Source organism: Lipotes vexillifer, unplaced genomic scaffold (genome assembly GCF_000442215.2).
Source record: "Lipotes vexillifer unplaced genomic scaffold, Lipotes_vexillifer_v1.1 scaffold1215, whole genome shotgun sequence".
NCBI lineage: Eukaryota > Metazoa > Chordata > Mammalia > Artiodactyla > Lipotidae > Lipotes > Lipotes vexillifer.
The window spans coordinates 1,690,908-1,702,312 of record NW_006790710.1 but is presented as its reverse complement, the minus strand read 5'-3'; the positions used below and the strand labels follow the sequence as shown (position 1 = coordinate 1,702,312).

The window sequence follows — 11,405 nt, the reverse complement described above, 5'->3', positions numbered from 1 at the left end:
AAAAAAAAAAAAAAAAAAAAAAAGATGGCTCGGCTGGGAGACACCCCTCACCTCCTTCAGGACCTGTGTACAGATGGGGGCATCTGAGCCGCGAAACACATGTCAGGCACCAGCCACTAACCTCCTAATAAAAAGAAATGCAGCCCTTCTTTTTTTTCAGCTCGGCATCCACGAGGCCCCCTCTCCCTCCCCGTTCATTCTGTTACTACTGAGTAACTGGGGGGCAGCCACACGCCCCGCACACAGGACCAGTTCCGGCCGCGTGCTACCCTGCGTCAACACACACTTTACAGGGCTGCTCCTGGCGTGGAATTTTCCCCGAGGGCACGAAAGCTCCTGAGTTACAGGAAACACTCAACATCTCTTTAACCAAAACCCCCGCTGAAGGGATTTTCTGTACTAGCCCAGGGAAAAGCAGTGGAAGTCCCACAAGACAGCGGCAACCTTTTAAATGTTTGCTGTTGCACAGGAAGTACCTGAGGCGCTCAAATTCCTGGAAGCAGTAAACAAAAGGGACATCTTGAGGGAAATAATTTATTGATTCCCCCCCCCCACCTCTTTCTCTTTTCCTTACTCCCTGTTTTTTCTTTTCTTCCTAGTCCCATGGAATAGGTTTAACCGATAGTTCTGAATTACTCCTAGAGAAACTAACTATGATTCCGGACCCTTCTCCTGACAATGACCGGACCACCTCAAAAAGATGTTCCAGAACATTCCCTGGCAAGGCCTGTTAGAGGGATTTCTTCAAACACTATCTCGTCCTGTCTTCTTATCTTACAGGATAAGAAATTTGACTTGGATTTCATAACACTTAAGGAAAAGAAGTTTTTTTTTTTAAGGTGTAAACATCTTTTAAGAAAACAGTAGAAAAAAAGTTAGAAACCCAGAATTTTCCAGTGCTTTGGTATAAACTAGAAAATACACGTCACAGGGCATGAATCCAGCTTCAGATTTATCCTGACTCCGTAATCCCCCAGGCCCTCCTTCCCCGGTGGGTGCCCACTCATTTCTGTCCCATCTCAGCTTCCTTCCAAGATACGTTGTCACGTGTCACAAACAGACCCTACACTTGAATGATCTTCTAGTCTTATTTTTCATTCCTCTTGTGACTCTGCATCTTTTTACAGCTCGGGCTTCGCCCTCCAATCCATGTGATCTTCAAGTCTTTAAAACAGATGTTTAAGAGACATCACACCATCACCTCGTCCGCTTAGGAACATCCTCCAGCTCCCCGACGGTACCCGGGAGAGAACGTGTCCTCCCACCTCTGGGTAAGGCCCCGCACCCCACGTGCCCTTCAGGAATTATCTTAATTCTTCTCCATCTTCACCATCCCATAATCTCCTCTCTCGAGGCCACCAGCCCCGACCAGCTGGGAGGGAAATCTGAGATCCCCTCAGCCGTTCTCTCTGGCGCCCCACGCAGCCTGTACGGCAGCAGGACAAGCGTGGCTTCACAGAAAGCGAAATGAGCTGATGGGACCTAAGGGTGGAACCTTCCAGAAGCCCACACTCACTCCACCTTCCTGCCACGGGGGCTCCTAGGGTGCTCTGGGAATTAGAGGTCTGGCTGATGACCACGAGGAGCCCTCAGGTGAGGACTGTCCCTAATTGACAACATTCCCGTCCTGCTCCTTTGGGACATGGCTTTGCTGAAGTCCAAACAGGTCTCACAAATGAATATGAGGGGACAGTGAACAGGCGCTCCAGCAGTGCTCCCAGGTGCTCGCTGGGTGCAAGCTCCCAGGTGTACCTTGCAGGTACATGGCCCTCAATCGACAGACGCGTATAAAACTAGAGGGAATAAAAGGGGGCCGGTTCCTCCACATCAGGGCTTCCCCAGAGCCTCTGTGGAGCCATCCCCAGGCCTCCCTGAGACACAGACCATCCACCATCCTGGTGGGAGGTGAAGATGTGCCTTCCTTCAGCTGGGGCGGGAGACACAGAGGCTGCACTTATCTCCAAGGTCAGGAGCAGGGAGAGGTATGCATCTGCCATCCCAGCAGGACCTCAGGAAAGCTGGCCACATGTGGAAATACCAGGAACAAAAGCAACCACGCAGTCGACACTGGTGTGCCCACGGATGCCCCCACTGCCTTACGGGATTTCCTCCCTTCAAGGCCTGGCAGCGTCAAGGTCAACAGCAGCCTGGAGGGAGTGATGCGGGGTTTGCACGGCCCTGTGCAGGGACCCCAGACTCGCCACCCCTACTACCCAAAACACTGCTGTGTAGGAAAGACAACAAACTGATCAAATTACTTTTCTGGCCTGGAATGAAAACCTACCTGCCCTTTATCCTGGTGAGTCCACCGCAGAAAGGCATTCTGCACCCTGAACACAGATCCCCTGAACCCAGGCGGCTGGTAAGGGGCTGCCCATACAGACCCTGCTCTGGCTCAGAAATGCCCTTGGTAGGCCTGCAGGAAGAGGCGCTTACTGGAAATTAATTGCCTCGATGTCGATTTCATGGCAGCTTGAAGCAAGGTCTGCTTTAGACGAGCTGCCCACTATAAGATATTACGTATTAAGAATTTTCAGGAGGCCAACTCAAATATGCCAATTCTGTACGTCCGAACAAGAACCAAGGGCTTTTCACTGGCGTGCCTTGTCTTCCAGTGACCACTAGAGGGTGCTTTGGGCATAAAAAAAACTCTCACGTCCCATGTTGGTTTAAATCCACCTCTGCTCCGAAGGTTTCAGGTGTGTGACCACTGGCCACGACACATATGCTATAAAAAAAAAAAGAAAAACAGAGGGGGGACTTCCCTGGTGGTGCAGTGGTTTAAGAATCTGCCTGCCGATGCAGGGGACACGGGTTCGAGCCCTGGGCCGGGAAGATCCCACATGCCGCGGAGCAACTAAGCCCATGCATCGTAACTACTGAGCCCGCGCTCTAGAGCCCACGAGACACAACTACTGAGCCCGTGCGCCTAGAGCCTGTGCTCCGCAACAAGAGAAGCCACCGCACCGCAACGAAGAGTAGCCCCCGCTCACTGCAACTAGAGAAAGCCCGCGCACAGCAACAAAGACCCGATGCAGCCAAAAAAAGGCAGGGCGTGGGGATTGGCAATGAAGTTCTCTCCATGAAAACCCAACCCTCACATTTTACATCTAGCACCCTGAGCAGATGACTTTAGTTTACTCCACACTTTTTTCTCCCAACACACATACCCACTCCACGATTCAGGCTTATCCTGCCAAGGCAGCGGATTACCCCGCCAGAGCTCTCAGTTATATTAGATCTGGTGCCACGCACACAGCTAATTGTTCTTGCTTGCTTGACACAGCTGGTTTCTTATTTGGAAAAGTCTTACATCAGGGCATGCAAGGGCAGACCAGATGTGCTCATTCTAAAAGAATTAACAAAAACAGAACCTGCACCAAAAAATGAAAGGAAAATCCAGTGTTTCTTGACATGATTATATTTTTTAAGCTCCCCATTTTTGTGACAAAGCAGTTTTAAAGTTAACCTTCATCTGACTTAAAAACACTCCGTACGACCCCTTAGTTAAGTCCCCAGTGGCAGGTACCAGGACATCAATGAATCTATGATCAAGGGTATAGTAAGTGATGTCACTTTACTAAAAGGCCAAGTTTTAAGTGACCTAGAAAAAAACACAAAAACTACACATGTGGTAAGATTCTATGCTTTCTAAGGGATCTGCTAAAAATGAGATACAGATCATAAGACATTAAGAAATAGAGCCGAATAAAACAAAACTCTGCATTATATCAGAAATCGGTATTAAAGGCGCAAAGGGTTAACATAAATAACCTTTTGGGGCGCTTATATATTATTTTGTAACAGAGAGAATTAAGATATCCTAATATAGAAATGAAAGCACTTGGGAGTGTAGGGGGGGTGTTTTGTTTTCAAGTTGCCAAGTGATTGCTCCGCTGAATCAAATCAGGAAGTGTGACAGTTTCAGTTTCATGGATGCTCACTGTCAAAAGGGAGCCTTCAGTAGGAAATTACTGCTTCTTTAAACCGTTTCCAAACCCCTCCACTCTGGAAACACAGGCCAGGAATCACTTACTGCTCAAGTGCTGGAGCCACAGACGCACAGCCTGCCCTCGGGCACCACTCACCCTGGGTTCCCACCAGGACCAGCGGAATCTCACTCGTGTTCCGGTAGTTGGCCATCCGGCTGTAGTAGTGGTAGACCGTCTGGAAACTTATCTCATCCTCCAAGCTGAAGACAAATATAACAGCGTCCACCCACATGGCAAACTGGGGAGAAAAGAAAGGCAGGTGAGCAGGAGATACTGAGTGAGGAGCTCACAAGAGAAAGGCAAGGAGCAGCATGGGGTCACCTTCATGAACACAGGACGAAAGGCCGGCAGACACCCCTCCAGCCGGGCCACGTCCGACGTCTGCTGTAGCGCATCACTGGGGCGTCACGAACGCCCTTCTCATCCTCGCCCAACACGCCTGTGATGGCCCTCAGCCCCTTCCTGCCCAGGCCACGCTGTCTCCAGAGAAAAACCAGACATTCTTCCCCAAGGGAGTGTCTACCCTCTGGCCCAACTCGGCCAATGGAAGGCAAACCCCGCGCACAGCAGAGCCGACCTGGAGACAGGCACAGAGGGCGGCCTTGCAGCTTCCTGTTTCACCCTACACTCCCCACAGAGGCCACCCAGGAAGCCGTGCTGGACCCCTGAGATGGGGCTCTTCCTCTGGGTGCCCAAGGCTCGGAAATCCTCCACCTCCAGGGCCACCTACTCTGTCAACACGAGAGGCCTTCGTATTGTAAAGATCAGCCGCCCCTGATTAATTCCAGCACCCTTCAAGGAAATTATGACTCACTGCCGGAGAAATTAACAAAAGCAATGAAGAAAATGAGCAAAACTTAGGGGAAAAAAATGAAAAAACCCCACAATGGCCCGACTCTGGTCATCTTATTCTAACTTTACTTGCATCTAGCTGAACTCACATCAGATCCTCTCTCGGGCAAATAACCACACCCTCAAGCACACGTTATCTTGTGGAACACCCATAACCATCTTGGCTCCATAAAGCTGGAGCCAAGAGAGGAGAGGGTCCTGGAAGCTCAGGAGCTTCCCAGGGCTCCCTGGGTCACAGAGGTAGCGCTGAGGAAGAGACTTAGCGCCAGAGACCCTTCTCTTTGATGAAAGACCCAAGTGAAAGTGGGAAAAAAAAAAAATAATGCCCCACATGCTTTCTCTAAAAGAACCTGCAGCTCCCACATAAGTCCTGCTGGTCAAGGCATCAGCTCTAATATGTTCGGTGAAATTTTTAGTGGGTTAAGCTCTGATTTCCACATGTAAATGAAAAGTGTATATTCAGTTACAAATGGAGATTTTACGCAACAAAACGTAAATAAATCTGAAGTTCAAATGATAAATATGAAATGAAATGAGAAAGAGAACTTGGGGCCAGTAGCCTGGGGACTGGCTGCTGCCTCCTGGCGCCCAGGACTCGGGCTGACACGGCACCTCCTTCTCCCCGTCTCTGCCTTGAGATGTGTTTTCCTTTCTCTTCCCGAGAATCGGGGCAGAAGTCAGCTTCCCCAGGCCCACGAGCACCTGATGAATGCTTGTGGTCCCTGGGACCAGCCCGCACCTCCCAAGACTGACAACCACCTGACCCTCCGTGCAGAGGAAATGCAAACCAGGCCACATCCTCTCAAGGGTGCATCCTGAGAGCCCCAGGGCCTGGTGAGCAGTGGGCACTCCATAGATGTCCCCCATCCACCCCAGCGGCTTCTCCACCAACTGCAAACCACCCCCCCCCCAAAAAAACCCAGTTAACTGGCAGAGTTTTCACACCACCTAATAGGACACCAGGAGCCACAAAATCCTGCAACTGCACTCATGAAGCCGTCATTACCTTCGTAGACTATATGACATGATCTGCAACAGTAGAAACGAACATCACGCTCGCATGGGCCCAGGAGTGGTGACTTGAAAAGTTCTCTTCCCTGAATGTCCGAGTACACTCGGCCTAGTTTTGAAAGGCTCCATTTGACATCCCCTCAAAGCAGAAATCTGCACTTTAACCAGGGTAAGCTTCTAGCCTAATGATACTCCTGCGGGAAGTATGCGCTAGAATAAGGGACTGGTCCTCAGGGAAACTCATGGCCAGAGGCCAAGACAGAGACCTCCTGGGGGCCCTAGTTCTACCCCCGGCGGGGCGGGGGTGTGGGCTGGCCACCTCGGCCTGTGCCCTGATGCCCTGAGATCTCAGGGCGTCAGCGTCCTTGGTGACGGGAACGCTCAGAGCATCGTCCCCCAGGGTCATCTCGAGGATTAAGTGAGCTGCACCGCTCAGGGAAGGTGGCGGGGCAGGGGGCTCACCCAGTGTTACCGATCCACAATACGTGTGCTTTTCAGACACGAGAAGTAGCTCACAGGCCTTAAGTTTTTTTTGTTTTATTCTTAAAAGCCAATTCTTTAATTAATCAGGGACTAAAAGGAAGGAAAATGTTTCTGCGTCGAATGACATGACATCACATGTCCTAAGCATCTGAGGCTACGGAAAAGATGTATTCCACAGGAATACACGCTTCCTAGACGAAAGATGCTTCTCAGAGGGTACATACCACTGGAGAGAAAAACCCCTGGGATTTTTAATGTCACCGTCTGGGGATGTGGGGAACACTGGGCCTGAGCTTTGTAATAAGAGAACCATCCCCCCCCCCAAATACTTTCATTAAAAAGGCAACCCCAACAGCAATCATGGCTGATGAAACCTTCGGGGTGGGGCAGTGCTCTGAGCCCCTAATTCCTCGGGCTGGAGCTCCCTCTCCAGTGTGGGCCTGGGGCTCCTTGGGAGACTGGTCGCAGTGCGGTTCAACTCTGGCCCAGGGGAGCCTGCTCACTGCTCCACGACTGGCACCAGGGGAAGCGCCATGTCTCTGCAGCCCTGGGCCCCCCAGCATCCCATCCCCAGCAGCATCCCAGGACAGCAGCGCCTCTGAAGCCACTACACCAGCTCCAACGTGCGCTTTTGTGCTTCTCTCAACTTTCTTCTTAGATTCTTTATGTCAGAGCTAAGGTGTGCTCTTTAGATGTGAGATTGCCCCTGATCACTCCAAAACATTTACGAGCTCGAAAAGCGGAAAATCACCCCAGGTGACGCCCACACTTTACCTACTTCGTTCCCCTATTAGCACCTGCCTCGGAGGGAACGCTTGTGGTAGCAGGACAGACGTCCCACGGGCAAAGGACAACTTAGAAAAAGTGATTTGGACCTTCTAGGACGGTGTCAGACATCACACCCTGTCCTGCTTAAGTATAAAGTAACAAACGTGCGCCGAACCCGAGCTCTCACAGCTCCGTAACCTACTTTTTTTCATGTTTAACACGTCTTCAGCGTTTCCTTACTCTCATCGACTATGCTGTTTCAGCAAAGCTAAAACAAATCTTTTCCACACTTTAACTAACGTCTTTGCTATCAGAACATACCTTATGGACTGCTTTGTTTCACAGTTTGGCAGCATTTTTCTTTTAAATACTGGTATAGCTTATAATCAGTGGCATTTTAGACTCACTAAAACATGGTAAATCCACGCCATTTTTCTGTAGAGCTGCATACACCTCAGTGTATAGAGTTCTAGAACTTTAACAACCCCCATATTCAACATCGTTCACTTAAATCACCAATAATCCTATGTCGCACTTTCACCAAAGAGTAAGTTCAAGAAAGAACGCCAGAGAAAATTTTTAATATTAAGTTCGCATTAATGGGTCTTGACTATTACTAGCCCTTGGTCCCTTCAAAGTGTTCAGCTAGTAAATTACATAAGCACAGTAATAAACTGGAGAGTAAGTAAACCAAAGAAAAATGTTTTCCACACTCATGCTGTTTATTTTTCCTCCACAACACCCATTTTGCAAGGAAGTTTCAAAGAAATCACACTGTGCTGCATCCTGGTTTGCGGCGGAGAATGATCCGGGCTGAGAAGCCTGGTGGGCAGCCTGGCAGTAGTGCTCAGATTTCCAAATCCCATCCAACTTTCTAAATGACTGCACTGCTCTAGAGATCAAACACTTACAGGATAAAACGAGAAAAAAAGGGCTATAGACACTTCCAGATGTCAATTCAGCTGAGTTGACAAATCAGCGCAGGTTCTGCTCTTCCTTCCTTCTTAAAAAACTGCAAAGTGAGGCTTCCCTGGTGGCGCAGTGGTTGAGAGTCCGCCTGCCGATGCAGGGGACGCGGGTTCGTGCCCCGGTCCGGGAAGATCTCACGTGCCGCGGAGCAGCTGGGCCCGTGAGCCATGGCCGCTGAGCCTGCGCTCTGCAACGGGAGAGGCCGCAGCAGTGAGAGCCCCGTGTACCGCAAGAAAAAAAAAAAAAAAGCAAAGTGAAAATCAGCCACACGGCCCAAACTTCCCTCTAGGTTTCTGTCTGAAGGAACAACAGAATTAGTCTCTCAGGGATGAGAAAAACCTCAGTCACAGAAAGCATTTTCCTGGGGCCTCTCTCTCACCTTTTCTTGTATGCACCTGACCGACTTCTTGAAAGCACCTGTGGAGTCAGACCCTTACCAAGGAGGCACAGGTGAAAGCTGGTCACCAGTGTGCGCGCAGTACTCACCTGTGCCTCTGGAGGGCCCCCTTCATCTCTGATCAGCAGCAGATAGCTCTGTCCGTCAACAACAATCTCTTTCTTGAATCTGCCACCTGCCATACACACACAAAAAATCTTGTTACGCGCGAAAGACAGAGCGAGGGGAGGGCAAACAGACGTGGGCTTCGCTTGTGGAAAAATACACCCTAGACTGTGGCCCTGGGGGCAGCCCTGAGTGTTTAGTAGGAGTGGGCTGCGGCTCTGCCTCCAGGGACCCCTGGACTTAAAAGAACTACTGAACTCAGATTCAAATATTCATCCTTAAGAACCCGTGTTCCTTTCTAGTTAGAATACACAGCCTCCATGCAATGCCAGGATCACTCGTGGCTCAGAAGCGTGGGATTTTAATGCAGGCTTTGTGTGTAAATTCAGGAATTCTCTCTCCCTGGGAACACGCTGATACCGAGTCCAGAAACAGAGAGTACGGAAATTGTTCTCTCGTTGGGTTCACAAAACCGAAACGAATTGTATCTGCTGATCAGGGGCCTGGTCTCCAGCACGTTGACAAATTCAAGGGCTGAGAATCTGTATTCTCCTCAAGAGAAACCCAGTTCTTGGAAGGAAAACATAGAACAGCATGGGGATGGTGTTTCCGTGTTCACAGTTCACAGGTAAGGGAAGGGTGCTCGACTACTACACACGGGTTAGACACAAACTACTGGATGGCAGCTCCGCACAGGTGGAGACACAGCAGTGCAGCTGGCGAACGGAGAGCGTTAGAGCCCACGCTGGGTTAGGGAGAGACCACCAGGGGCCCCGCCGGAACGCTGGAGGTACGGGGGTGGCCACGTGAAGGCGGCAGGGGCTGACCCCTCCCACGCCCAGGTGTCTCAAGCATCTCCCCTCAGCGCCCCGGATCGGACTGCCAGGCCTCCCCTGGGCAGCGGGAAATAATTCCACTTCTGGGTCCCTCTGCCACGCCCTCTGCCACCTCCAGAGACAAATGACCTTGCCACGCTCTGGGCTCTGAGCCTGCCGCAGTCACCCCTCACTGGGCTTCGGAACTCGTGGTCTCGAGAGGAACACGCCAGCACCGGCGCTCAGTTCAGCTCCTCGGCACAGAGGCCTTCCAGAATCACCAGCTAACCCCGAATAACTGGAAGCCCGCGAACCTCGCTGGTGGAGCTTCCCCACCGGCCCCAGAGGCTGGGTGTCGGCCCCCTGCCCCCCGGAGTCACACCTGGCTCTCCGCCACAGTGGCCCCTCGATGACGCGGACCTTCCCTCCGAGTCCTGGCTTTGCGCCATCCCAGCGCCCGAGAAGCAGAAACTAGACTCCCCGTCCCAAACCACCCCACCTCACCGCACCCCTAAGAAGTGTGTGCAGGTGGGCTTCTGCCACGTGAGGCTGGGGCGGCCCGCGGGGAGGTCGCCTCTGCAAGCGAGCACGCGTGCGCACACGGCCGCTCGCGTCCCGTATCTCCACCCCCCCGCCCACTCCGCCCCGGGCACCCCGTCACAGGCAAGATGCACGTGCTTAAAGAGCAAAACTTCAAAAACAGAAGAAAATTTTCCAACTCTAAAACGGAGGAGCTCTCATTTTGATCCCCCTCACCGCCGACACCGAAAAAGGAGGGCAGAGTCCGTGGAGGACGGACGGAAGGAAACACATCTGACGGCTGGGGGGGCGGGGGTCAGAGCGCATGCGCGCTGGACCAGATGGGCTGAGGCCCGCTCTGCACCTGCGCATCTGGCTGTAGGAGGATCCACAGTGATTCACGGTCCCTGTGCCCCGCAGCTCCCCAAACGAGCCCTGACCCCCAGCATCTGAGCGCACGGAGGCCAGCCCTGGTCTGATGAACTCAGGTTCGACCCCCATGAGCCTTCACAGCTGCCCTGGGCACGCTGGTCTCACACGGCCAATTCCTCACTACAGAGCAGGAGGGGGGAGCACCCGCAGTACCAGCACCCCTCCGCTGCCAGCCGCCTCCCCCCACCTCCCTGGGGAGCAGGCACCCGGTGGGCGTCACCACCCAGCTCTCCCGGAATGACCCCTCCCGCTGATGGCCCTGCTCCTCCCCTGGGTCTCTATGCCCTCGTGTGTCTTACAGGGTAAGCGCTTGTTGGGTGAATTTCGCATCTATTCGTTCATTCACTTTCTTTAACATATTTTTGTAGAGTCACGATCCCAAGTTATGTGTCCAGATAGCTGAATCACAATACTAAAGTTAAGAAAGGTTTGCACAGAGTTCTTTCTGCTCCTCTGCTTTGTAACCTCAAGCAGAGGCCTCTGGATCTAATTTTCATCAGCTCTAAAAGGAGGGGTGATTCTCTCCTCCATCCTTAAGGCCCCTTCCAATTCTAAAATCACTTTTCATTTCCCCCCTAAGATATGTAATTAGTTATGTCTCTTCATTATTTTACAATTGCAAATATTAGACACTTGCAATGGACTTCTGTGTTTTCTCTGGTGTTATACATACATCAGGAAACAAAAATGAAACACTCAAATGCATTTGCCATGAACCCAAAGGTTTGATTAGATAAAATTCAGCCAGGTGTTTAAGCACCCAGATTGTGAAAAAGTAAGACTATGATTAATAAAGTTATATATAAAAAATAAACTCCTACTGCTGATGGACTGTCAGCAGGCTCAACGGGAACATCGACAACTGGGTACTGGAGAAACACAGCCCAGCAGGTAAATAAAATTAGACTCTAAAATCCGTTTTCTACAGTTCACTTTAGAGACACAAAGGGAAAAAACCTTGGGATGAAGGTGGGGGTGGTACCAAGCTGGTCTACACTCCCAAGGGGCCACCTCTCTCATTATCTGAAATTCAAACCCGCCATCCATCCCATCCATTAGATC

The 11,405-nt window shown here is 51.2% G+C and overlaps 1 protein-coding gene across 1 annotated transcript in view; it reads right to left on the bottom strand.

Moving 5' to 3' along the window:
- Window positions 1-11,405, bottom strand: part of AGAP1 (ArfGAP with GTPase domain, ankyrin repeat and PH domain 1) — a 580,109-nt gene that overhangs the window by 346,329 nt on the left and 222,375 nt on the right. Inside the window, exons 4-5 of the mRNA XM_007463919.1 lie at window positions 8,562-8,647; window positions 4,089-4,230 (exon numbers count right to left, since the gene is read on the bottom strand). Of these exons, the coding sequence (XP_007463981.1) occupies window positions 4,089-4,230; window positions 8,562-8,647 (228 nt within the window). The remainder of the gene's footprint in view (window positions 1-4,088; window positions 4,231-8,561; window positions 8,648-11,405) is intronic.